Genomic DNA, 26580 nt, shown 5'->3' with positions numbered 1-26580 from the left:
TTCCAGCCGTACTTGCCTTGCCGGATTCCATGCAAGCTATATAGGTCCTCGGACAGTATTCGACGCTTTCTGTCGTTATTCGTGCACCCTATCACCCAGCAATGGTGTCCCGATGACCGGGGGTCTGTCGCCATCGAAGACCATGGCTCTAATTAAGTTTGGGAGTTTGAAACGTAGAAGAAAACGCGAACGAAGTTGGGGCACTGCAGACGCCCAACACCGGCCAAGCCTCTCATCCGGGACTTTCACTCTTTCTACACAATCAGAAAGGGGGAAAGCGCCGATAGCCCTTTCCCCTTTCCTCTCGCTCTCAAAATGGCGCTACCCACGATAAAACGGTCTATAAAGGCATTCCTTGAATACCGGATTCTTGTTCTCTACATACCGGCGAAACAAGCGCACACATTCGAACCGCCACCACACGCGGCGTCGACGCCTGGCGGTATTCAAAATAATTTCCCCTGTCTTGAAATATGTAAAGCGAAACAATATGATTAAAGGAGCTCTGTTGAAATAGGCACGACTGATATGTTCATTAGATACCCAGTATCAAAGTCACTTATATTAGCGAGAAACGATTTGAATACAATGATGATGCTTCACGGCGAACTTGAGGAGACTGGTTGAGAACAACCCTTGAACCGAAAAAAAGATCGTCACGGCAATAGACCCTTCTAAGAAGTCCGCACACTTGGCCTGTCCGCCATTGCTTGATCAGATACTTTCAAGATGTATTGGACACGAGGGCTACGTCACCGTTCAGCGTGAGCTCGGCTTGGCAAAAGTGTGACGTCAGCGTTCGGTGAGGACTCGGATCCAATCACGCGCTTCGTGACCAAGCAATGACGACCGCCAGTGTTGCTCGATGAACTTTTGAAAAGGGTCTCTTGAGATCAATCAGTCAATCCGCTTGCGAGGTTTCGGTTTTAGCAAAGCGTTACCGTGTTCTCCGTACCGCGCTACCGGAGCCTTTGAAGCATGCTTTTAAGCGCGCGCCTCGCGGTCACGGTATCACCCGGGCGCGGGCTTAAAAGCGTGCTTTAAAGGCTCTCGTATAGGGCGGTGCGTGGAACACGGCAACGGTTTGATAAAAGTCCCTATTGAGTACTCACCCTCCAATCCTACGATGGAGCTTAGGAAAGGCTCGACGACTACGGGAAAAGGAGGTCTGTCGTGGAAGGTGGACGCTTCCTTGACGAAGCACTGCTTGATCATTTCCACATCAGTGAGAACAATGTAAGGAATGTCGCCCACGTAGTAGCCGAAAACCTTGCCGTACTCCTTGATCCAGCGCTCCATCACCTGCGCAGATTGGCCACGAAATAGTTTACCTCGAGCAATATTCGTTCCCTCATTAAGAAGGTATTTATTTGTTATGTCTAGCATTCCAGATAATAAATACGTACGATTCTCGGCGTGGCATTTTTCTCCAATTATGCGATGCATGTAATATATAGTCAATTATGTAACGTAACATCGTATGTGCCAAGTTACCTAGTTTATCAATGCTTTCTTCGTGCGTGTGGTCCGCTTAATAATCAATGGAGTATCAGCTTCTCCACCAACACGCACTTGGGGCCATTCGTCGTGCTAACGCTGCACGCGCTCACGAAACGCCAAAGAGCTGTGCGGAGCGCAATTTCTGCTTCTTGCACAGGAACTGCGAAGATGTCAGAACGCTGAGCTCTTATTGGCTGATTGATACAAATAGTGCGCAGACATCAAGGCATCTAGCATTAAGGTATACCCACAATCCTTTCAATCAAAGCCACTCAGAGCTCGGCATTAGTCTGACGTCACCGCAAGTCCTGCTCAAGAAGCAGACGACTTGCTCTCCGGATTGAAGGTAGAAAGCTCGCGCTGGAGGTGAAGATATTATGGTATCCTTAACCTGGTGCCGACCATATTGTGGCTACAACTGAAGTCGCTGGATACTGGGAATGTAGCGCCATTTCCGTCCCTGCCAGCTAGCCGGACATAAACAAATATCACCATACTGACGACCGAACCTCGCACGGTGACTGGCTGACCTTGTCCCAGTTGACATGGCCATTTTGGTCCATTCAAATCTTCCAAGCTTCGAAAGGGCCATTCTGGACCAGTCGCGCAAAAGATCGCTATGAGCCATCGTACTGAAAGAGTTCCTCACCAGTGCAAGTGTACTTGGCGCTGAGGATCAATCGACTTATCAATCATGCTTATCTCCACAGATGTCTTTGAATGATATTGCTCTTCTTGAGTATTGTAAGGCAGGAAAATTAATTTTCAATGCCTCAAAGCACCGATGGCGCCATGTGGAGCCGGCAGTCTTATACAGGTTACTCGAAAAACGCAGTCAATTACAATTACTCTTGGTTAAATGTATTCAATGTGATTAGTTGGATTCTTGAGAAAAACGTATTGGCCATTAGTTGAAAATTTAGCAGTTACTTTTCTGATTACTTTAGATATTCAAAACGACAAATTTTCTGCCAGCTTAAAAACTTCTGTTTCATACTATCAATTATTAGATTAAAATCATTGTGATTATAAGGTGCTTATCTTCTTATTTCAAAAATTATCTCCTTTCAGAGACTTGGTTCTAGCATTTCTTGTAAAAATACTTGTAGAAATAAAGGGACATTAGAGAGGATACTTAAAGTTAGAAGTAATTTAAGCACTTCCAAAAACTAATCCTACTACTTTTTTAAATACTTCCCGATAAGTGTACTGAAATATTTACAAAATTAGTAGAAAAATAGTCGATTACAAGGAATTTTATTACATGAGATGAGCATCGTGCAAGTCTTTGTGGCGATGCGAAGATGTGCGCTTGTTTCGCCGGTGTGGGGATAGGAAACCCTCGGTATACAAGAAGGGTCTTTATAAAGATACTCGTCACCAGTGAATTTAGATCAGTTTCGCTGCTGGTTGTCAGGTCACGCCTACAAGCACTCACGTGATTTTGCGGACCTGTTTGTAACACTGTATATTTCTTCGTGCAATAAAGCATCACTATTACTATTATTATTACTATTACTATTATTACTATTACTATTATTTTGGATCACACTCAAAATCAATCGCCGAAAGTTTTAACTGTTTTTTTGCTTCGGTGTCTGGTAGCTCGCGAGATGACGATCCAGTGCCCTCAAACCTAGACCCTTCTTTTAAATGTTCTGCGCATTTGCCTGAAATGACTATGCAAGATCTTCGTATTCTGATATCTTCTTTTAAACTTAATAAGGCACCAGGGGCTGATAATATTCGCTTGTGTGATTTTCTTCGCAATTTTGATACTCTAGGCAATGCACTGCTGTATATATTCAATGAAATTATAAAATCTGGGGTTATTCCAGACTGTCTTAAAGCCGCTATTGTAAGGCCGCTTTACAAGGGAGGTAAGTGCAATGACGTTGCAAGCTATAGACCAATATCTATCCTTCCGTGTTTAGCACTAATACTCGAAAAACATTGACTAAAAACAATGACCTCATTTCTAGATAAGTTTAATCTGTTGTCAGAACGACAATATGGTTTTACTGCAGGGCGTGGCACCGATTCCTTACTTGAGGATCTTGTTGCTACGTTGTACGCCTCATTTGATAATAACAAATTTGCTTGCGCATTGTTTTTAGACGTATCAAAAGCTTTTGATACGTCACAAAATTTTATTGAAGAAACTATTTGACTACGGTTTTCGTGGACCCTTTTTTTCGTTACTCAGCAGCTTTTTGTCAAACAGAACGCAACAAGTTTTTATTTGTAACACTAGAAGCACATATGTCACTTTAAAATCGGGCGTACCGCAAGGCTCCGTCTTAGCACCGTTACTTTTTAACCTGTATGTGAATGATCAAGCAAAGGCGATGTCGGGATGTGAACTGTATCAGTACGCCGATGATACTTTGTTGGTATCGCATCACATAACTTGTACCAGTGCAATGACTGCGTTACAGACAAACGCTACACGGTTGATGGACTGGTTCAATTCTAACTTTATAAAAGTAAACACAGATAAAACAAAACTTGTGTGTTTCTGTAGTCCCCTTAAACGCAAGGTTCTTGATACTCCTTTTTTTCTGAACTCATCAAGCTGTATTGATTGTACATGTATACCCGTAAACCATGTTAGTACAACCAGGTATTTGGGAATACTGTTTGATAGTGATCTCTCCTGGAATTCCCACCTTTGTCATATTGCTAAAACACTACGTAGTGTTTCATGTTTGCTTTATTCAACAAAAATGTTTTTGCCTTTCACAGTCCGAAAAATGGTAGCAAATGCTCTGGCTTATGGTGTGCTGCGCTACAGTATTACTCTTCATGCTAACTGTTCCTTGGGTTGGAAAAACAAAATTGACAGTATTCTAAAAGGAATTTTGAAAGCTGTAGCATACGGTACCAACATCGCATCTGACAATCTCTTCCCTTTTCTTCATCTCCCTCGTTTTGCAGCACTCTTCGAGAGATGTGTCATAGAAAAACATTACTGGAATAGTCCTTTTAAAATTTCACGTACAACTCAGCGTTCACTGAGGGACACCGAACATTTTGCGATCCCCAGAGTATACACTAAATATGGAAAAAGAAAGCGGTCATTTTATGTTCCTGATATCTTTAACAAATTGACAGTACCACTTCGTAATATAAACTCAAAACGACAGTTAAAAAAATTCCTGAGTACTAAATGTTAGACATCGTTACTGTGCTACCGCGTTTTATTGCATTGGCTCTTTTCTGCTGCGTTGCCAGTGTAGAAATCTTTACGTTTTTCTTTTTTTTTTTTCGTGCATTCGATGTGAGTTGTAGTTTTTGTTGTTGTTGTAGTGATGTATGTTTATATTCCGAATCCCTATGTTGTTTTCCTTTTACGCCGTTGCCGGGTCACGTCCCACAAGCCATTACAGGCTTTGACGGACCCGTTACCACTGATTTTTATCTCAAGACTGTCAATAAAATTATTATTATTACTATTATTATTATTATTATCATCATCATCATCATCATCACCATCATAATAATAATCACCATCATCATCATCATCGTCGTCGTCGTCGTCGTCATCATCATCATCATCATCATCATCATCATCATCATCATCATCATCGTCATCATCATCATCATCATCGTCGTCGTCGGCACTCGCGCAAGATTGTTGAGAGCGAGGGGGAACTTCGCTCTCACTATTTTGCGCCACTTCGTTATCAAGGAGAGCGCGACGCGAGAGTGAAGTTCCCCTTCGCTCTCCAAAATCTCGCAGCCAGCGAGCGCCGACGATAGGAGAGCCGCTGCACGGGAGGAAGCCCGCTCCGGTTAAGAGCGCGGTGAGCTGCGACGCCACTCTTTTTCCCAAATGGCAGTTACAGTGAGGGTCGGAGGTGCGTGGGGATTACTAGTTGCTGAGCCTGTCCAGTGTGCTGGCTGCACTAAGGTGCACAAACTGATTCCTGCTTATACGAGGAAGCTAGGGCGCTATGAGCGCAGGTCACCTCCTTATGCTAAAAACAAAAACGGTGTTTTGCGTAATATTTACGCGAGGAGGCACGTTTTAATTCTGCAATGATACCGAAACTAACCTTATTTTGGATTCAATTTATTGATATATGCGTTAATTGCTTATTCTTTCATACCTAAAGATGTGTTTCACAGCGTAATTATTGAGCTAAACAAGTTCTTCTCGGAAACATTATTTTGTGGTATCCGTGTCTGATCCAGGCACTAAAAAATATTTAGGATAGTTCAGTGTCCTTTTAAAGACAGGGTCTTTCATACACCTTAGAGGTAACATAAAATATTGTATTGGCTGGAAACATCAGTGCCGATATACCTTTGTTCCTGCTGCCTTGTCTCGCCCAGATACATGTGACGTAAAACAACGTATTGCGGGCCTCTAAATTACTTTTTATTTTTTTTTAGGGGGGGGGGGTATTTAGATGATTAATTGCATTAACACTATTCTCAGCACAAGAATACCGAAATCAATCCAAATTTTACAATATAGCGCCACGGGTTATGAATGTAAAATATGTTAACAAAAGGTGTAAAAGAAGATACGCTGTTCTCCCTGCAAAAGAAAAGGATGGGATCCGAGTCAGACAGCAGAAGTGTATGTGGTTTTTAAAGCAACGCGCTACGCATAAGACTTTATATTACAACCAGTGTTTTCCAGTGTTTGACTGTTTGCCTATCTTGAAAATGATGTCAGTTTTTTATATGCTAAAAAAAAACAGTCAGACGTTTCTGGAAATGCTAATAAATGGCGTGTTTTGCGATCATGGCGTTTATGGGGCCTTACATTGCCGCAATTTGTATCAATAGTAATAGTACAATTAAGAGATTTTAACACTTACTTTTTTCAAGGTCTAATATAATTTGTTGCTTATATATCATCTATTATCAAACGCGCAAACAAGTATGGCAATCAAAAGTGTACAAATTATCATTACTGGTGCCGAACGCGGCATTTTAATGAACAAGTTATAAATTATAGATAGTCTAAAATTAACTAAAACATTCGAGCTAATCTGAGAGATTCATGTAAAATCACATTAATTGTGAGTAAAGCATATGGTGCTATCAAAGTTCCGACTCTTGACACTCAGCAAAACGTCCAAACCCCCAAACCAAATACTCCAAAATAAAAATAATAAAATTTCTAAAAATAACTCTGTTCTTGTTTGCTTTCTTTTTCTTTTTTTATTACAAATTGTTTAGAATATTGTGTTTCTTTAATTTTTACGCGCCGTCGTTTTGCCAATTTCAGCCCTTCCAGTTCGGGGGAACGGCTACCCGCTTGCACGTCTGCTCACTGCAGCCCGTTTTCTTGTCGTTTGAAATTGGTGAAAAAGTACCGAGTTTTAGCATTGCGTATACGACTGAGCGCAAGCAATGTGTGTTCGCGTGTTCCACACTGCGCGTGCGCGGAGCCCGAAATTTCGGTCTTGGATTGGAGCATGGCGACAACGCGCATGCGCAGCGTGGAGCACGGCACTCTAACGCAAACGCACAGCGCTTGCGTTTGCTTCTATACTAAATACTAGAACTCTCTAGTAAGGTACAATCCCATACCGGCTGCAGCACGGCATTACGACAGAAGAGTGGTTATTTGCAATCGGAAATGATTGCTCGTGAGCCATGATTGCGAGCAGTTCCGCCGTGCGCTCTGAGCAGGAGCACCGAGGGAACCTCACTAGGGATGTTTCCGTTTCCGCCGCGGGAGAGCGAGCAACAAGCTGGAGACGCCAATACGTCTTACTGCAGTCGGACAATTTCGAAAGTGCAGTACAATTAATTCCTAACCTTGGGGCTTTGACGCATGTCTTATGAGACGAAATTACGCGGGAAAAGGGCCATTTATGTAGAAGTCTACAGGAGGGGGGTTGAACTTTATAATGTTATTGTGATGTCTATGACTGTTATGCAAATTTCCCTTCTATAGACCTTTCTGCTTACTCTCGCCCCCGACCGCCAAGGAGGCATATGCGGCATGGGCGACGAAAAAATATTGAAGCGTTTAAACCTGCAAATAGTAAAAAAAATAGAGGGGAGACAAAACAAGAATGGGTGTCGGTTACGCTTATCTCCTAAATGCATTCTATTGGCGTGGCGACGGCAAAACAATGTCTTCACCCATACTGGACGTGACGATATTTCAAGATGGCGACGCCCTTGTGAAAAAGGTCTATATGCTGCGAAGGTGCGGAACTTTGACACGAAGAAATCTGTCAGCGGAGCTCACCTCGATTCTGTTTTCCTTGAGTTGCGCATAGTTGCCGTCCAGAAGATCGGGTCTGGGTCCGGGTATGCCATACCTTCTTAACAGACCGTGCCGATGTCGACGGTTTAGCACCCACAGGAGGGCGCTCATTGCCGTGACGACGATGAGTGCTACTACTACCGTCAACGTTGAGATCTCCATTGAAAATGGCAGCATTATTTCGAGTCCTAAAATGAAACAAGAATAGATGTTAGAGTAATTCAGTTTATACACTCGACTAAAAAAAAAAGGAAAGAGGCAAGGTAAGAGTACTCCAAAGCTGGGACTCAAACCGTAACGGAAACCCAAACTCCGACACGTGACATCACGTAACGTGACGCTATATGACTTGACGTGAAGTCACTAGACACCACAACGTGACGACTATCTGGTCCTCGGCCAATCCTCGCACGAGTTCGAGAAAACTTTGCAATACAGCTTAATCCCGGCCCCGGGAAAACTATGTTGTACTCTGGCGGATCCCGGCCCAAGTCTGGGAGAACTATGTGGTGGCCGGCCCAGACACAGAAAGACTGTGCAACCCCGCCCAGTCTTGGGTCTATAGGAAAAGTGTGTACTACCGTGGACACTGTTAGCTGTAACCCGGCAGCGGCGGCCGTCCCGTACCCCCAGCGCCCGATAGCTGATCACTACTGATCGGACCTAGCGCCACCTCTTGAGCGTAATCAAACAATGACACATCTCTGACCCGTTCGCGAGTTCACAATTGGGTATTATCTTGATGATAACGTCTCGATAACATAAAAATAGAGAGAGAGGTCTCGTGGCACTTGATGTGCTTAACTTTAGTACTCCGTCATCCACCGGTCGGTGTCAGTTTGTGTGCGGCAGCAGAACAACTTCAGATTTGCAAACGAAGCGAGGTGATGCGTATATTACTAATGTTCGGACCCGCGTACTGTATTTCGGCTTTGTTTTCAAAGGGTGCACAAAAATGCAACTTGCAAGAGCGTTCATATTGTCGAGCAGACTTTTTTAATACTCGGCGTAAGTTTTCTAAACTTCCACTAAAACATCGGTGCGTAAAAAATTTTAAAGCCTGAAACGTATACAAAAAATTAACCTAAGAATATATAAAATGAGACCATAAACATTTTTAATATTATTTTTGAAAACGTGACACATTAGTTGCACGAAAACCACGGATATGGTGTCGTTTAAAACATATTTTCGATTTCGGTGCAGAAATTACATAGGTGTAGTTTGTTTATCTAAGAAGTGGTGTCGAACTATTTTTAAGTTTAAGAGAGGCAGTAGAGAGAGAGAGAAAGAGAAAGAGAGAGACACACGGTCATTTTATTAAAAGAAACAAGAAATTCGGAGAGGGTCAGTTCAATCAATAAGCTGTATTTGTTCGAGCTGAAAAGAGAAGCGAAATTAAAATAATAAACGAAAAACCTATAGAAAGTGACGAAGAAAAGGATGAGAGCTATAAAGTTATTCATCCCAAAAGCAATTGCATGTGTTTGCCCCTTTCGAAACTTGCTCTGCTGAAAATTCACCTTGTTGTTTAAGTTCATGAATAGACTCTGAAGTAACTTCCTTCAAGCACGAATGCCCGATGCAAAAAAAAAAAAAAATATATATATATATATATATATATATATTGTTACGTTTTTAATTTACAAAAGGACGTCCATAACCAAATCAGACCCAATTCGAAGTGTGTCACGCGCCGTCTGCACGCGCTTCGTCGTCGTCCTCGGTGGGTTCTAGCACGCGCCTCGGCAGCACCGCTACAATATATATATATATATATATATATATATATATATATATATATATATATATATATATATATATATATATATATATATATATATATATATATATATATATATATATATATTTAACTATATCAACGACGAAATCATATCTTTTAACTCTGATTAGAAGCATCGAAAGATGTGGGGGATGAGCGAGATTCTTTTTCCCCTTTCCTATAACGTTTTCATAAAAAATCTGTAGCTTCTGGGAAAGCGGTCGCCCGTTCCCGTCCTGTCCGACGCTACCGAAGCGATTCTAGATCTTTCATCTTTTTGACGAATTTCTGGCAGTCTTCTGGGTATGGTTAATACCTTCCGTAACACTGCATACGTTACAAGAGTCTATACCACGTTTCATCCAGCGGTCGAGTTATTTTCCTCTGCGTGCAGTTTCTGTGTGGAGGCGAAAGAGAAACGTGACCTCTGCTTGTTCGATACTTCCTGATAGGCACGGCTGGAGAGGAAAAGAGTAAGCGAATGAAGAAATCACTTTGTCGCCATTTATATGTTTGTAATATTTCCCAGGATTGTCGCGAGCCTTGCTGCTATTGGGAAGATTGTGTGCGTTGGAAGCAAGTTGGCCTGCTTTTTTGTTTCCGGGGCTTTTGGAGCTGTTGAAGTGCAGCACGAGAGTCCGTTAGTACTAGCACAGCCTGTGAAGGGAGTTAGCTTATCACATAAAGGGCATTTAGCTTCAAGGTTGTGTACACCGGGAAAGCTGCCGTTACACTTTGGGACATTCCAGGGAGGCATTTATTGAGAGCTATTTTTGGCGTGCACTAATTAGGGTGTCCACCCAAGGTGTCTCATACCCCTGTCAGACGGGCACGTTAAATGGCATTTAAGCAAAATTACATTGCAGCTCGGCCAACTCGCGTGCTTCATACGTCACGCTGCGCATGCACGCGCCACGTGCAGAACCAGGATCACGAGCTGATTCGCCGAGAGGTGAATGACATTCGATCAACTGTCTGACAGGGGTATTAGAGTTATCGTAGAGGTAAAAGAGCGCGGCGTTTTGCAGTGTTGCGGAATGGGCATCCCCATTCCATTCCAATTCCATTCCGGGGAATTAGAGTTTTCAATAATTCCATTCCTTTCAACTCCTAGGAATGGGGACACTGGGCTCATTTCCACTCCTGGAATGGCCGAGTCGCTCCATTCCATTCCTCCAATTCCTAAACGTTAAAAGTGTCACTTGACAACTGCATTACGTTGCAGGGTTGGGCAGAAATATTCAGAAATGTATTTGGAAATACAAATACTGGGATAGATGAAAATAGTTGCTGACATACTGATACTCACGTCTCAAATATATCCATAAAAATGTATCGTGATACGTATCGGAAATACATTTTAAAAAGAGGCAAAAAGTCTTTGGAAATACAAATGCAAGAATACATTTTAGCGAGGGCAGAAATATAAATACTGATAATGCAATACATTTTTTCAAAATTCTTTGAGACGCCAACTGAGATGAGGCTTTAAGTTTGAAGTGGAAGCTTATTTTTTTTATTTTTTTTTTTGGTCCCGAAATTACTTTTTCGCAGGCTTGGCACTTCGCCTTGAAGGCAGTGGTTCCGGACGAAGAGCCCTAAGTGGGTTTAAACAACGTTCCATCAAGGATTGACCGCGGTCCCTTTCCTGGCATCCTGTCTGACTGACCAGTGATGCGAAAAGACCGACCTCTAAAATAAATTCCATCAAAAAATCACCACTTCCCTGTCCAATAAGGGTGCCCCTGACACCACTGCATGACGTCACGGTGGGATGAACCAGTATTCTTGAATCTGTAGGTGTTGCCTTGAACATGAAACTTTACCCACGCTGCTGTATGAAAGGACAATACATACTTTCGTTGTAGCTGACCTCGTTAAAGACCATGCAGGCAGTTGCATTTGGAATTTTCGAGAAAAGTGGACCACCTGAAGCATCCTGAAGCGCATGTATTATCTTCTGTTACGGTTGAAAAATCAATACGGTGGCATCCCTGTTGTGACGGTCCTTCCTGCTGACTCTCTGCCTCCAGCGCATGAATGGCAGTCTTCAAGTTTCGCCTAGCATCATTCAAACAGGGACCTCGTGGATTGCGACCTGAGATGGCCGGCACAGGTGCGAGCTCTTCGAGAAGCAGCGCGCTCGAGACGAGTCGAAAGTGTACGAAGTCTGGGTCCGCACAGCGAGGCCACGTCTGGCCTCCTTCCTGGGTATCGGATCACCAGAGCAGCAGGTCACGTTCACGTCGGCTGATGACGTACCAGCCGTGCAATATTACAGGAGCAGACGCATTCGGATATGTGTTGAACTTCACTGGTGAAAGGCGCCACCGCTGCCCCTGCCCCCCTCCCCCCTCCGTTCGTTGCTTTGACGCTTGTTTTTTGTATTGCATTTTTTTCTTTTGCGCATAAGTCTGCTAGGGCCTTACGCGGGTTTGCAGTTTCCCGCTCATTTTATTTCTGAACAACCAACTCCCTGACTGGCTCGGTATAGCGGAACGTAATAAATAAATAAATAAAATATAAAGAACCTGGCCCCATTCCATTCCCATTCCGGGCAAAAGGCATCTAATTCCATTCCCATTCCATTCCCCTGAACGTAGCCGCCATTCCATTCCCATTCCATTCCGGGATCGCGAAAATCCGGAATGATTCCGGAATCATTCCAACTCCGGAGTGGCAATTCCGCAACACTGGCGTTTTGTCTGGTTCGAAGTCGGAGGTTTTGTTCCTGCAGACGCGTTAGACAAACGAATCATTTTAGAGAGAAGGCGTTTTGGTAAAAGAAGGTAGTAGACAAGGTACCCATGGCGAGTAATGTGGAGTGTGGGCTTGTGGGTGAGAAAGGTGTTGACGCGGCGCAGGAGCGCATGGTGGTTCGGATAAAGGTGCGCTCATTCTATGTACAACCTTCCTTGTCTTTCATGAAGGTGAAGAGTCTGCACCAATCCCCACAGACGTCAGAGCAAGGTGCGCCCCGGTAGTAAACTACTTCGGCTTTGCGGGGAAACACTGGTTGTCGCTAAGGGGTTTGTGGGAGAAGCTTGTGGCTTCCCGTTGAAGTGGGGGCCGCGCGAATGCGTCGGCCGCGGTCGCCAGCGTGAGCAAATCCGAGAAGTCGGTCTGCATCGTCACGGTAAGCGCTGGTTGTGCGAGGACTCGTCACTCGGGAGCAGTCGCCACACACAGACGTACCAGAATTCTGGTCGCCAGCCCTTTTGTTGGGCGCCAAATTGTGCTTCTCCTTGGGGCCACTGCCTTTGGGAGTACCACGTTCGCGGCGAGACGCTCTACCGCGAAGCGGGTTCGTACTCGCGTGCCATGCTGCTCGTTGAGCGCAAACAGACACCAGTCACGGTGATAAACTCTGTTTATTTACAATACAAAACAAATAACAAGAAGACAGCGGCTATCAACTGGTGAACGCCGTCGGTGTGGAGATAGCCCATGGCCGAACGGCCGTTCACAAAGATACAGAGGACGGGGTAAACGCTCACCGGTGCACCGAACGGTTCTCCGCTGTCGCCGCCGCCGAAATCCCAGGAAGAAGAGACCAAGATCCTGCTGTCCGCTGGTTTTGAGATAACCGCGGGGGCAAAGAAGCCAATCAAGGAGCGACACGTTGACCTCCTTTCTACGAGGGTTCGTAACAAAAATCGCCCCAAAAGGAGACAGGAGGAGCCACTCACAGTGGTAAGCAGCGCCACCTCTCGCTACGTCAGCGCGGCCGCCACGGCGTGCCAAAACGCTGACGCGACATTCTGTCGCGTTCTTCAGGGAGCACGCGACAGAATGTTGAGGGATCACAATCCCCACACTGCCCCCTCCTTAGCCAACAGCCACCCGAAAACGGGTCGACCGACACCAAGAAACACACAACATCGAGACTAAAATAATAAAAAAAAAAGGCCGCCAGTGGCGGCAATTACACGGGACACAACGGCCCGGCTCATATCCATGGTCCAGGAAGTCGTCCAGCAGTCCCTCATCAGGCGGTACAGCGGCTGCGTCATCACGTGACCGTCGCGCACGTGGCGGATCACTTCCTGAGCGCCCAGGCCGGGGTAGGGTGTCGAGCCCAAATTGACGATTTCCCACCGCAGCATTCCGAACGCCCAGACGTCGGGCTTGAAGGGGAGTACCTGAAGGTAGAAGCACTCCGGAGCCATCCACCGCACCGGGAGGGCGCCCTTGGACTTCCGGTGGTAGACGTCCGTCTCATAGTCCCTAAAGGCTAGCCCACATGGCGCGTTTTTCAGTGCGTCTAGACGCGCGTCTCGGCTTGGCGCGCGCGCTAAGCGGGACGCGTGCGCCCAGTCAAACCACACGCAGCGCTACCGCGCAGCGCTTCGCGTCTGCGTTTCCGAAGCGTCTGCCCAACGTAGCTAGACGCGCTTAAGAAACAAATGCAAACATTAAATAGAAATCGCGCGGTAAATGATGGCTACATGCCGTAATATTTAATTTTAGTAATAGTAAGCACTCATTTTTATTACAGCAATCGCAATGAAGCTCAATTTCCCTAAGTTTCATCCTTTTTACTGCGTACGCCTCATCCACGTTTCGATACGCCATTGGCATCACCATCGCCCGCGCCAAAACATTTACAGCTGGCCGCTGGCCGCTACAGTGGTTACGTTGTTGCCGGTAGTATTAATTTTGTACCTTTGTCTCTCGGTGTCCTTGTATTCTTTACATTTGGCCTGCGAGAGTGCAGGACGCTTTTGTACTTCGCTAGGTCCTCTCTGTTCCGCTGAAGCAGCGTCAGCCTCTCCCGCGGAGCAGAGAGGATTCCCTGGACTTGTGTAAAAGGTATGATAAACTGATATCCGCGGGGGGATGGACTTAACTACCCATGTTCGCCCTGCTGCTAGCGTTGGCGGGGCCTAAAAGCCGTTTTTATTGAAGGCCGCGAGCGTGCAAATTTTGTAAACTCCGCGCGCGCGGGTGTGTGTGAGTGCGTGCGCGCGTGCGCTTTGCCTTGGAATGGCACAGGGCTGCTGCCCGTTTTTGTGTGTATCTTTCTGTTTTGAGTGTTTTTATTTATTTTCCTTTCCCGTATCCCTTTCCCTACTTGGCGGCGGGCTAGCAGGCCCACCTGCGTATGGGTCTCGACCTTTTTGCCTAGCCTCGCACGCTGCCGAGTGGGTATCGCAATATGTGCAAATAAAAAGTATTATTATTATTATTATTATCGCCGTTGTCGCGAGGTCTGTGGCAAAAACTACAGTCCTACAGTGGAGAAAATTCAAACGCTCCTTGCAACTAGTGAACACGGCCGTTCATTGGTTGTTGCCTTCTGGACGCAGCGCGAGACGCGACGCGTGGACGCAAAATATCGGGCTCTTCCAGATACGCCGGGATGCGCCAAAAAACGCTGCGTTTCGTCCCGGCGCCGGAAGTGACGTCAAAGCGCAGGCGCAGACGCGACGCAGACGCGGAGAAAAGCGCACCATGTGGGCTAGCCTTAATGCTCCCGTAGAGTCCGAAGTCGGGGACCTTGCAGCCAGGGTTGCCAGGTTGGGCTATTAATAGCCAAATTGGGCGACTTTGTCATGCGTTTGGCGTCGAAATTTGGTGGTTGGCCAGGTGGCTGTTTTTGGGCTATTTCAAAGCGGCACTTTTTTTTTTTTTTTTTTTTGCTTGGTGTAGAGTAGATGTACAAAAGACACTTGGGCGTTGACACAAAGCGACAGTTTACCCGTTATGGATTCCCGCTTTCAGGGATTATTTGCGTGAAGATTCGTGGGCGTCAAGCTAGAGCCTATTAGCTCAAGTGAGCTACCGTGACCTATAGATTTAGCTCCGACGACATCGCTTTTGTATTAATTGTGGCTTATTTTATGTTCCTAAGATCTTTCCGCTTCCTACTGGCGTCTCTTATTTCCTCGAGTTTCCCCACCATCCCCCTACAGGAAGCACCTCATCCGAGAAAAAGTGAAAAAAAAAATGAAAACTCAAGACATCCTGCAGACTTTGATGACGTCCGATAACGCGTGCTGTACCGAATATAACAAAGGAGGACTTTCCACGAAACACGGAAGTTTCTTAAAGCAAAATTAGCCATAACAAAAGACAACAGATTCGGAAAAATGAATATTCTGAACAAGGCCAAGATCAATGCGCAGGAGCAGCCCTGTTTCCGTTGCTTTCCGAGCTTGCCATCCCGCTCCCGACTTTGCCCATGTCGAATGCCGCCGTGGCGAGAGTATCCAGTCACGTGTCTTTCACAAAGTCACGCCTAAGAAAAAACATGTCCCTTCCATCTCTTCAAAACGTCATCTATGTAAAGTTTACTTTTCTTGGGGAGAACGAGTTTTGTAAGGACACCAACCCTACTGAAGAAGTTTTTGCTCGTTTTAACACGGAAATCATGTATGAGGCCAGGAAACCTGGCACGAGCGAGTGCTTCATAACTATTTTGACTGCAAAAACGCGTATGAAAAATGTTTGTACTTTTGTGTTTGAAATAAAACGTTCAATATATTTCAAGATGGCGTAGATCTTGCAAGCTGCTCCTAAGCCCTAGATAGGCCGAAGCAGTGCCTTCGAATTGAGCACGGACATTCGAGCGCTGCAGAATATTTCTACTCTTGGGCTACATAAATTTCTTGCATTTGGCTACTTTTGGGCTACACCGTCAGGCTTTTGGCGGTTTGAGCTAAAAAATACCTGGCGACCCTGCTTGCAGCAGCCGTGATCGCCGACGAGTACGTTCCGGGCGGCCAGGTCCCGGTGGATTATTCCTCGGCTGCCGATGTAGTGCATGCCCTGCGAGACCTGTTGGGCGAACTGCGCCAGGTCCCTAGGGTCCTTGGCACTTGTCACGAGACGAACGGGAACAGCTGGTCCCTGGTCGGCGAGGTTTCCGACATCGGCGCGGGTCCCCAAGATGATGAGCGGGCAGTCCCTGGCCGGATGTCGATCCCGACGGCCCACGAAAACGACGGGTTACTGGTTTGGCCCGCGGCCGGCTGGGGTAGCGGGGCTGCCTGACGAGTCCCGCACAGCTGTGGCCCATGGACGCCGCTGAACTGCCGTAGCCAGGAGACAGCAGCTCCCGAACGGCGAGAAGCAAAGGCTGGAGGTGCTCTTCGTAGGTGCGGGACGTACTGCGGTAGAATGACCACTTGGTCTCCGACCGCTTGTGACGACGCTCGCAACGCGCTCTGCGTTGACGTATTGCACACGTGAGCGTAGGTGCCATAAACTGACCAATGGTCGTTACCCCTACCCTTTCCCTTGGAAGCCGTTGTTTAGGGGATTCCCCTACGGGTTGATCCGAGAGCGAACGCTGAGGTGACTTATCTAGGTCACTGCTTGCCAGTAAACAATGGTGTCTGGCGCGTGCGCGAAGGCAGCAGGTGCATTGTGCTTTGCACTTCCCTTAATGGGACATTTCGCCACTTACTGGGGCTGCCTCTACGAAAGCTTCGGATACTAGGGAATTGTAGTAGACCGTTTCCGCAGCCCGCTAAGCACCCGGATAGCGCTCCGTAATCCGCTACAAGACCTTGAACTATGCAGACAAGGCTGGCGGCGCGCATGCGCAGCTCCGTCGTTTTCTTCGCGGATACCGTAGCGGAGGAGAAAAACGGTCTACTACAATTCCCGTTCCTCCGTCTACGCAGATTGTAGCGGGGCGCCTCTCGCTCGCTGCTGGCGTCGTCTCGCGCTGCGTGTGCATGTTTTTGTGGGGGCTGAGTTTGCTTAGGGTGCCTTCATGTGCGCTCTGCAAGGACATTGAGGCACCCTAAGTTTGCTTGTTGGCCCCGTTTTCCCTCTCATGGTAGGGTTTCGAATCGCACACATGTGCCGGCCCATCGACTTTTCTTGATTGCAAGTTTGTCGGCTTGTACACGAGTGGGGAGAGAATTTCTTGCACTCGGTACGGGCCACACCACTTCGGAGCCAATGCGACCGAGAAGCTTTTGCTGGCATCACTCAGAACATGGTTCCGTCTGAGGACAAGATCGCCCACTTTGTAGCGCGGATCTCGATGCGAGCGGTCGTACTGAGCTTTTTGCTTAGTTCGCGCTACCCCGAGATTGCGACGCGCCTCTGAGAAGTCTTCCGTCATCCGAGTTTGTAGCTGCCGCGCGTGGTCCTTTTGCGTCGGCTGGGCGTTGTCCACTCCGGCGCTCGCCCCTAGGACACGGCCCATGGGATTCGGAAGCTCTCTCCCGAATGTGAGGAAAGCGGGGTGAAGCCCGTCGAACGGTTGAGAGTGGTCCGAAGTGCGAACCCGATCTCGGGGATATATGCGTCCCAGTCACGGTGCCTGTCCGCGAAGGCGGCAAGCATTGGTTTGATGTTTCTGTTACATCGCTCTGTGATGTTCGACTGCGGGTGGTACGGCGTGGTCTTTTGTGCTTTATGCCAAGGGCCTTGCAAGCGTCCACGAATACCTTCCCGACGAATTAGCTCGCTCGATCATCTGTCAAAAGAGCTTCGAGGAACCCAAAATGGGTGAAAACCTCCATGAGCTTCTCCGTGATCGCTCGGGCTGTCAGCGTACGGAGTGGGAAAATTTCCGTCCCTTTGCTGAAGTGGTCAGTTACAATCAGCAGATACTGGTGTCCTTTTGGGCTCCTTGGTAGAGGGCCAACCACGTCGCAAGCTGCCAGAGACCATGATTGATGGCTCGGAATCGGTTGCATTAGGCCCGGCGGTTTGCCGGCTCTCGGTTTGAAGCTTTGGCACGAGTGGCACGTGCGGGCATAACGGAAAACGTCCCGTTTTATGCCCGGCCAGGTGGCGATGCGACATAACTTTGAGTAAGTCTTGGAGCCGCTCGCGTGTCCGGCCAAGTGCGAGTCGTGATAGTAGCGCAAAATTGCGTTTCTCAGACTGCGGGATACCACTACCTTGAACGCCTCGTCGGAGTCATTGTCGGAGGGTATGTACCTCAGCAAAAGCCCGTCATTGCTCAGCAGATATGAATCATCCGTGCCCGCACCAATACCAGATACGTCCCGGCACTCGGCGCCTACTACAGTACCAGTAGTGTTGCGCCCGGCGGTCGCACCGCCCGCCTCCACGGCGTCCGACTCTTCCGCGAGTCCGTTGATCACCTTTCGACAAAACAGATCATTCTGCTGGGCTTTCAGAAGCTCTCCTTTGCTGAACACGATCCCCACTGCGCTCACTGCGTCTAGGTGGTTGATCGTCTCGTCCGGGGTGGTCAGATCTGCCGCCTCCCTTTGAGACTGAGTCACGGCTTCGCCTGGCACTGTGAGTGTCGTTGGCTCGGCCCGGGTCTTTGCGGAAATCTGTGTGCAGTCTACGGGGGCTCGTGACAATGCGTCCGCCACCACGCTTGGGCTGCCTTTCCAGTACCCCACGACGTAGACGTATTTTTGCAGCATCAAAGCCCATCTTGCCAAGCGACCCGCGGGTTCGCGGAGTCGGGAGAGCCATATTAGGCTTTGGTGATCTGTTTCGATCACGAAAGTGGTCCCGTCGACATAAACGTCGAAGCGCCGGAGTGCAAAGAGGATGGCCAAGCGCTCTTGTTCGCATGTGCTGTAATTCTTTTAAGCTGGCGTCAACGAGCGGCTGGCGAAAGCCACCGGTCGGAGTACACCTTCGTGCTGTTGGAGCAGGACCGCGCCCAAGCCACATTGCTGGCATCTGTTTGGATCAGAAAGGGCTTGTTTAAGTCGAGTAGCTTGAGTTCAGCTGCGTCCGCGAGCGCTCGGGAGGTCCGGCGAAAGGCCGCTTCCTGCTCGGGACCCCAGCTCCAACTCACGAACTTTCGTAATAGACGTGTCAGTGGCGCTTGAAGCGTCACGCAGTTTGGGATAAATTGGCGATAAAAGTTACCATTCCCAGGTAGTGGCGGAGGGAGTTTACGTCGGTTGGCGCAGGAAACTCCAGGATTGCCTGTAGTCTGTCGGAATGTGGCACAATGCGCCCGCGATCGAGTTCAAACCCGAGCAGGGCGATGCGAGTTTTGGCTATTTGAGTCTTTTCGGGTTTCAGGGTCATTCCGGCGGCCTTTAGCCGGTCGAGTACGTCCTCGAGTACGTCCGCGTCCGCAATAGCGTCGGAACCACGCTCGGCTCCAGGGGTGCGCCGTAGGGCGCTTCTCGTTGGAGGGTTGGCATTTCGGCTTCCCGTTGAAGTGAAGACCAAGCGAATGCATCGGCCGCGGTCGCCAGCGTGAGCTGATCCGAGACGTCGGTCTGCATCGTCACGGTAAACCCTGGTTGCGCGAGGACTCGTCACTCGGCAGCAGTCGCCATGCACAGACGTACCAGGATTCTGCTCGTCAGCCCCACGTTGGGCGCCAAAATGCATGTTCTCCTTGGGGACACTGCCTCTGGGAGTACCACGTTCGCGGCGAGACGCTCTACCGCAAAGCGGGTTCGTACTCGCGTGGCATGCTGCTCGTTGAGCGCAAACAGACACCAGTCACGTTGGTCACGGTGATAAACTCTGTTTATTTACAATACAAAACAAATAACAAGAAGACAGCGGCTATCAGCCGGTGAACGCCGTCGGTGTGGAGATCACCCACGGCCGAACGGTCGTTCACAGAGGTACAAAGGACGGGGTAAACGCTCACTGGTGCACCGCGCGGTTCCCCGCTGTCGCCGCCGCCGAAATCCCAGGAAGAAGAGACCAAGATCCTGCTGTCCGCTGGTTTTAGATAACCGCGGGGGCAAAGGGGCCAATCAAGGAGCGACACGTCGATCTCCTTTCTGCTGGGGTTCGTAACGAAAATCGCCGCAAAAGGGGAGAGGAGAAAGCCACTCGCAGTGGTAAGCAGCGCCACCTCTCGCTACGTCAGCGCGGCCGCCACGGTGCGCGAAAGCGCTGACGCGACAGAATGCCGAGGGATCACAATCCCCACATTATCTAGGGTTCCGTTTTTTTCGACGTTTATTTTTTTTCGAATTCGAAGGTGTTTTATCGGTCTATTTTCCTTACTGAGTCGGCGTAAGCGCACTGGGCAAACTCCGACCGTGGCGCCCCTCCCACCCTCCCTTTTTATAGGGCCCTAGCTATCGACATCACGCTGTTAGTAAACATGTGAGTATGGCCCAAGGTGACTCGATTACCTCCGTTGTGGAACTCACGCGGAAGGGGGTACCGCCCTCACTCACTTCAATCCGCCTCCCGTCGTTCGAAGCACCATCTAGATTTTTATTTGCGAACTGTGTGTTCCATAGAGTACGGAGAAGCGCCATCTAGACGCCGTGCTTCAAAACGTATGAATTCCATAGAATACACTGTAGTTACTAAAGCAGCCGTCTGGCACGTCGAACGACGGGACGCGAGTCGTGGTGAGTGAAGATGGGTACTGTTCGTGCATGCAGCGTCTATGAGCAGTTCCGTAACTGAGCTAATCTAATAACGCTGGTATGGCCCAACACGAGCATTTCGTCAGACGAGAACCGCATTCCAAAAACGAACGGCGATCGACCATATAGTGTCCTGTCGGGCGCCATGTTGAAATAAATCAGAAAAAAAAGCTCAAAAGGGGGGGCGCCCTGAGCGACCGCCCGGGGCGCCCACCCCTAAGGTCGGCCCTGAACAGCACAGTTAACCAAACGAACGTTAATAATTGCAAATCGCACTGATTACTTGGCTTTATTTTGAACCTCTGCGTGCACAGGTAGGTACTGATCCAGTTTAAATGCGTAGTTCTTGACGTCTCTCTTGATTTTGGATATGCACTTTACTCCTTTGGCACGGAAACCCCTCGCAGGAAAGTGCCAATGCTGTGGTTACGCTAACAGTGTCGGACAGTGTATATACATCAGAGTTGTGCCTCTTTTAAATACTCTACTAAAGATAATGTATTTCAAAAATTTTTAGTAGTATTTCGGTATCTTGCAAATACTTTTCGTCTAGAGCAGGGGTGACCAAGCTGCGGCTAGCGAGCCGCATGCGGCTCTTCGCTCGTTAAAGTGCGGCTCGCGGCTCCCTGGTAAACTCTCCTTACAAAGTCTCCTTACAAAGGAATCCGCGAGCCGCACTTGGACCAGCAAAGAGCCACTTGCGGCTCGCGAGCCGGGGTTTGGCCACCCCTGCAATAGACCGATCTCACAAAGCGTTCGGCGCATGCGTGACGCCGCCATAAGTTTAGTTCTCAGGAGGCAGACGGGCGTGCACGCGAGGGCTCGTGCCTGCTCGTGCTTTACACGCGCAGTGCTCCAGCGAGGTTGTCGCACCCGCAAAAAGACTAAAGTTCCCTCGATGCACTGCGGCAGCGGTGGCGTAGTCAAACTGCCTGGTGAGATCGATCTATTCAATCTCGTTTGTCACTGGCCACGCGGACAGTTTATTTAACCAATCATTTGATACGCTTTCGAGATGTCTGAGGTCTTTGTGGGAAAAGAAAACATTGGAGTCGTCTGCAAATAATATCATGTCCGCAAAATTCGAGATATCTACAATATCATTAATATAAACAAGAAACAAAAATGGTCCTAGGATGGATCTTTGTGGGACGCCATAGGCTATCTGTTGAATATCAAACTTAACGCCGTTACAGATGGTAAATTGTGAACGAGAGCTCAAGTAAATGCATATTAATTCTAGCACTGACCGTAAGTTTAAGGCGTAGACTGGGGCTGATTTAAAATTAACAAGACGCTTATTAACTGAGGTTACAATAGTTTACACAAGGTTATATTATGTCGGAAGGAAGAACGGTCGTCGCGTCCGCTTCGTACGGCGTCCCGGAGTCGTCTCTCTTGCAAGAGGGACTTCTCCTCTGTGAGACGTAACCCGACGCCCTGCTCCTCTCGCCTCGGAATCCCGCCCGGGTCACGTAAACCGGGGGGCCTGATTTTGGGGGCTCCATGGAGGTGCAATGGGAAAGTAAAAGCCGGGCGAATTTGGGTCGACTGTCTGGGTCTCTGTGTCGCAGGCTCGGTGGCCCTCCGCGCGGAAGGCGCGTGACGCCGACACAATGAACCATTTACGGGAATTGCCGGTGCAGAGGGTTCTGGTATAACAATGCGCGAGCACGCTTTCAAGTGAGAGTGAACACTCCCCCGGCCAAGGCAACTATACGTCCTGCTGTTTATTTAGTTGGACTGGCCTAGATTGGCCGCCCCAAAAGCCTCTTGTGTGCCTATTGTGGCATCACTTTGGATCCCAAGCTCGCTCAAAAGCGTGTCTTTCATCTCCCTCCGAATGAGCAAATTGCTTCATTCTCAGAACCCTCCAACCCAATTTTCGGTTAGCTGGAGCCAGGGATTGAAAGCGGTTTCGTGGACACTCTCTTGTGTTCCTTGTCTTTCCCTTCCACTTGCACCACGCAGTATTGATGATACACGACCGCACGCCTGTACGATGCTCACCCAGATCAAAACGGGCAAGGGTGGGGATTGAACCCAGTATTTATATGGTGGCTATAGGGGTAGGTTTACTGAGCGCTGCGCGTTCTTGAGTAGTTCCACGTGCCGCCGCTTTATGACTAAAAAGGGGCGCTGTTGCCAGGATTCCGGTGCATTTCTGCTCTAACGCCGCATTCACACTGGCGACTCAACTAACGTTGGAGTCAACCGCATCTGCAAAGCGGTTGCGAAAGCGGTTGCCTAAAGATGCATTACAAATTCACGCGCAGATGATGATGAAAACGATCGGATCCATTTCGTGGTTGCGATTCGAACGCCAGTGTCATTGCAGCCTGAGGGGCGTGGCGTGAAGCGTCTCCTCCGTATTTGTTGTGCACTGTACACTGTTAGCAAAAATAACACGCCCAGACGTGTAAACCGTTGTCCCATAGCGGACACGTCGAAACGTGTTCGTTCTACACGAGGCCATCTGTGTTTTTCGTCTACACATGAGGTGCTGTGTAAACTTAACACGCTACACCATGTCTGCCTTCCGCAAAACCGTTTCGAGCGTGTTCCTTATGAAACATGGCGGCCAGCGGCCGAGAACAGGCGAGACGAGCCCAGCGAGCCGCGCCTTTCAGCCGAATTGAAAGCACACAGGGCGCGTTAGTTCTCGTTCGATGTCTTTTATACACAGTAAAGTCTCCAAGCGGCGGACGTAGCTACTTGCAAAGGTACGTACGTGCGTTGTCGGCGGTCGGCGGCGTCAGTAGCTTCAACAAGCCGCTAAACAAAAAAAAAAAAAAACGAATGCCGAACTTACATGGATAAATAACTTGAGCAAACTATTTAGAATCGGGCGGTAACTTGCGCCACCTATCGAGATTTCTAGCAGCCTGTTTTAAAAAAAAAGACGAGTCTGTTAACACTGCGAACGACCACGACTACACAGCACGAAGAGTGGTTGTTTGGGCGAGTTGGTTTGACATCTTATACAATCTTGTGCGCAACAAAGACGAGGACAAAGCAGAGAAGAGGACACAACAAGGCGCCTTGTTGTGTCCTCTTCTCTGCTTTTGTCCTCGTCTTTGTTGCGCACAAGATTGTATAAGATACACAGCAACCCTACATGCAACGCAGGCAACACAGCACACAGCTACACAGCACCAACATGTACACAAACACAACAACCGACACTACGCCCGACACTTCCGACTCGATACCCATTTTCCCCGCGGCGCATATAAGCTTGACATGTGCGGGTGAGCTCTTTGGTCGCTGACCATTACAGATTTATAGAAGAATACGCAAAACACGGCGCAATGGACAGCCGTGTGTTAGAACTGTTTGCATTTAAAAAGTATGGAGGCAAAATCTATAATGTTAGTCCGTTGCAATAAATAACGATATGTTAACAATAAATCTTAAACCGGTCATGAAAAAGTTCAAATTTTTGTTATTTTCTTGCTTGACCAGTGTTATGAGCAGTCCGACTAGCTTGAATCAGATAGGAAAACAAATTATTGGGATTTTGTCATTACGTATACAATAATAAATGAAAATGATCCTTGCGCAAAGCATTTTTTATATATTTTTGTGAAGGACATCCGGACATCCGCCCAAAACTTTACTTCCGCTAGTTGCAGCAGTTGCAGTACGGGAGCAGACGCCTTCACTTTTGGGGCGTTTTGATGCAGTTTGTTGTCGTATGTCGTGTCGGTGTCGAGAAGAGCGATGGGGCTCGGGAGTTTGTGACCGGTGTTATTCGTGAACACTGGTGTGGGGCGCTGATGCGTCTTTTTTTTTATACTGCCACCACCCCGAACTTTGAAGATACACGGGCCCGTAGCAGTGCATTATGCTGAATCGCGAGCTCCTTCTCTGTTGACGTCGCGTCGCTTTCCTGGTACCACTCGTGGATACTGCAAGCGTTTAAACAGTGTGCACCGTCTCGCCTACATCCCCGGTGACGTACTCGACCTGTTGAAACTTATTGCTTCCGTCATTTTAGAGCACGCAAAGCAGTTATCTCGTTGGTCTGGTTTCGGTTATAAAAGCAAGGCAAAACGCTCGTAGTTCCCGCCCTCAGTACACGTTGGACATATTCCACACTTTGACACCGGATAACTGAATGAACGAGGATTTACATTCACTTCCGAGGTTACTCTCGCCGCTTCCTCACCGTTGAGCAGCAGGATGAGCTGGCGACAAGCCGCGGATGAAAGGCTTGAGCATCAACAGCCCAAGCGCTCTCGGTGCCGATGCGGGCGACGCGGGTTTCTGTCAACCGGGAGGCCAGCACAAACCGTGACCATTCCAGCTCTTCGTCATGACACGGTGTTGCAGAGAGCAGGGTAAAATGCAGCTACACGGATCACCGAAGCAAACGGCTGCTATCTTAAATCTTGGCTTGTGATTGCGCCTTTGTAGTAGATCATCTTATTCGTTTTGCTGGAGAGACGCAAACGACGGGCATAACAAAATCGCATGCATATTCCGCATATCTCACAAAAGCATTTACCCTGTCACCTTGCGAAAAGCGCGAAACACGGAGTCCGCACCGCTTTCCGTTTTTTACCTGCTTTAGAGCAGTTTGTACCTGCTAGTAGATATGCCTACTGAAACTGAAACAGGGCAGTGCCAGAGAGAAAGAGAAAGTTGAGAAAGCTTGCTCGCTCTCCAATTTCTCAACTCTCAAGTGATTGTACCATAATAAACGCACCAACGCGTCTTGCAAAATAAAAAAAGAGCACTACGTTCACAACATAAAAAATGGTCTCAGTACATGCATCTGTGGGCAGGTAGGAAACCTTGCCCTAATTTATTCACGCCGCATGATTGGCGCAACAAACTCGTTGCAGGACCGAATCATCTACTCGAGCGGTGTGCGTCGCTATGCAAACGCAGTCCAACACGAAGCATAAAAAACGGCAGATTTAAGACTACAATCCGGAGTTCATTATTCAATTAAAACAACGTAATTTTGTTGAAAACGCCCGCTGCTTCTTACTCACGGTATGTGTCGGGATACTTCCACAGTTTGAAACGGAACGAGGGAAGATTTACTTTTAAAAACGCTCGCTGCGTCCTCCCGGACCAGCTGGACCGGATCAGCTGACGACGACGGGACTGTACCCGTTGAACCTCCACCAAGCAACAAACAATTTGCGCTCCGTGTTAAAAGCGTGGTTCAAACAGACCCGGAATACAAAGCACCGCACCACACACGACGAATGTTTCAGCTCTTCTCCGCATCGCCGGGTTGCACCAAACAGAACGAGATCGCCGAAGTCAACGCCGCGCTGTCGTGAACCTTGGCTTGTGGTTGCGAACTCGTGGACCCTGTGACTCCCTTCGCTTTCAAAGCACACACGACGATTACGAATGCTACTTTCCGTCTTCCAGGAACATCACAGGGGCACTTCTCCGGTCACGTCTTCACTGTGTGCTCGCAAACTCCGAAGCTCTATGCGAAGCTTCTCGCGTCCCGTCAAACCAAAACAGTAGCGGCGCCATGCGTACTTGCCAGATTTTCTCCGGTCAAACAAAAACAACGAAAGCCAACCGGCGCTTGCTTCCAGCGTACATCGGCGTTGCGCTTGCGCCGTGGCCAGATCGCTTGCAGTTGAAGGTTGAAGCAAAAACGAAACCAGCTGCAATGTCACGTGTTCACATCGAGGACACGCTTTTTATACCCATTTTAACTGTTTGGAACGAATAATTAGACCCATAACTTTATTTGTGGTGTCCAAGAAACTGTT

General features: G+C 48.1%; 1 protein-coding gene across 1 annotated transcript in view; it reads right to left on the bottom strand.

Moving 5' to 3' along the window:
- LOC8050417 (cytochrome P450 3A29) overlaps positions 1-26580 on the bottom strand; it is a 51349-nt gene that overhangs the window by 13399 nt on the left and 11370 nt on the right. The window contains exons 2-3 of the mRNA XM_029984661.4: positions 7721-7926; positions 1113-1302 (exon numbers count right to left, since the gene is read on the bottom strand). Of these exons, the coding sequence (XP_029840521.2) occupies positions 1113-1302; positions 7721-7915 (385 nt within the window). The 5' untranslated portion in view covers positions 7916-7926. The remainder of the gene's footprint in view (positions 1-1112; positions 1303-7720; positions 7927-26580) is intronic.

Source organism: Ixodes scapularis, unplaced genomic scaffold (assembly GCF_016920785.2).
Source record: "Ixodes scapularis isolate PalLabHiFi unplaced genomic scaffold, ASM1692078v2 PGA_scaffold3__209_contigs__length_174095766, whole genome shotgun sequence".
NCBI classification, from domain to species: domain Eukaryota; kingdom Metazoa; phylum Arthropoda; class Arachnida; order Ixodida; family Ixodidae; genus Ixodes; species Ixodes scapularis.
The sequence above is the reverse complement of the archived record's forward strand: the minus strand, read 5'-3'. Positions and strand labels throughout refer to the sequence as shown.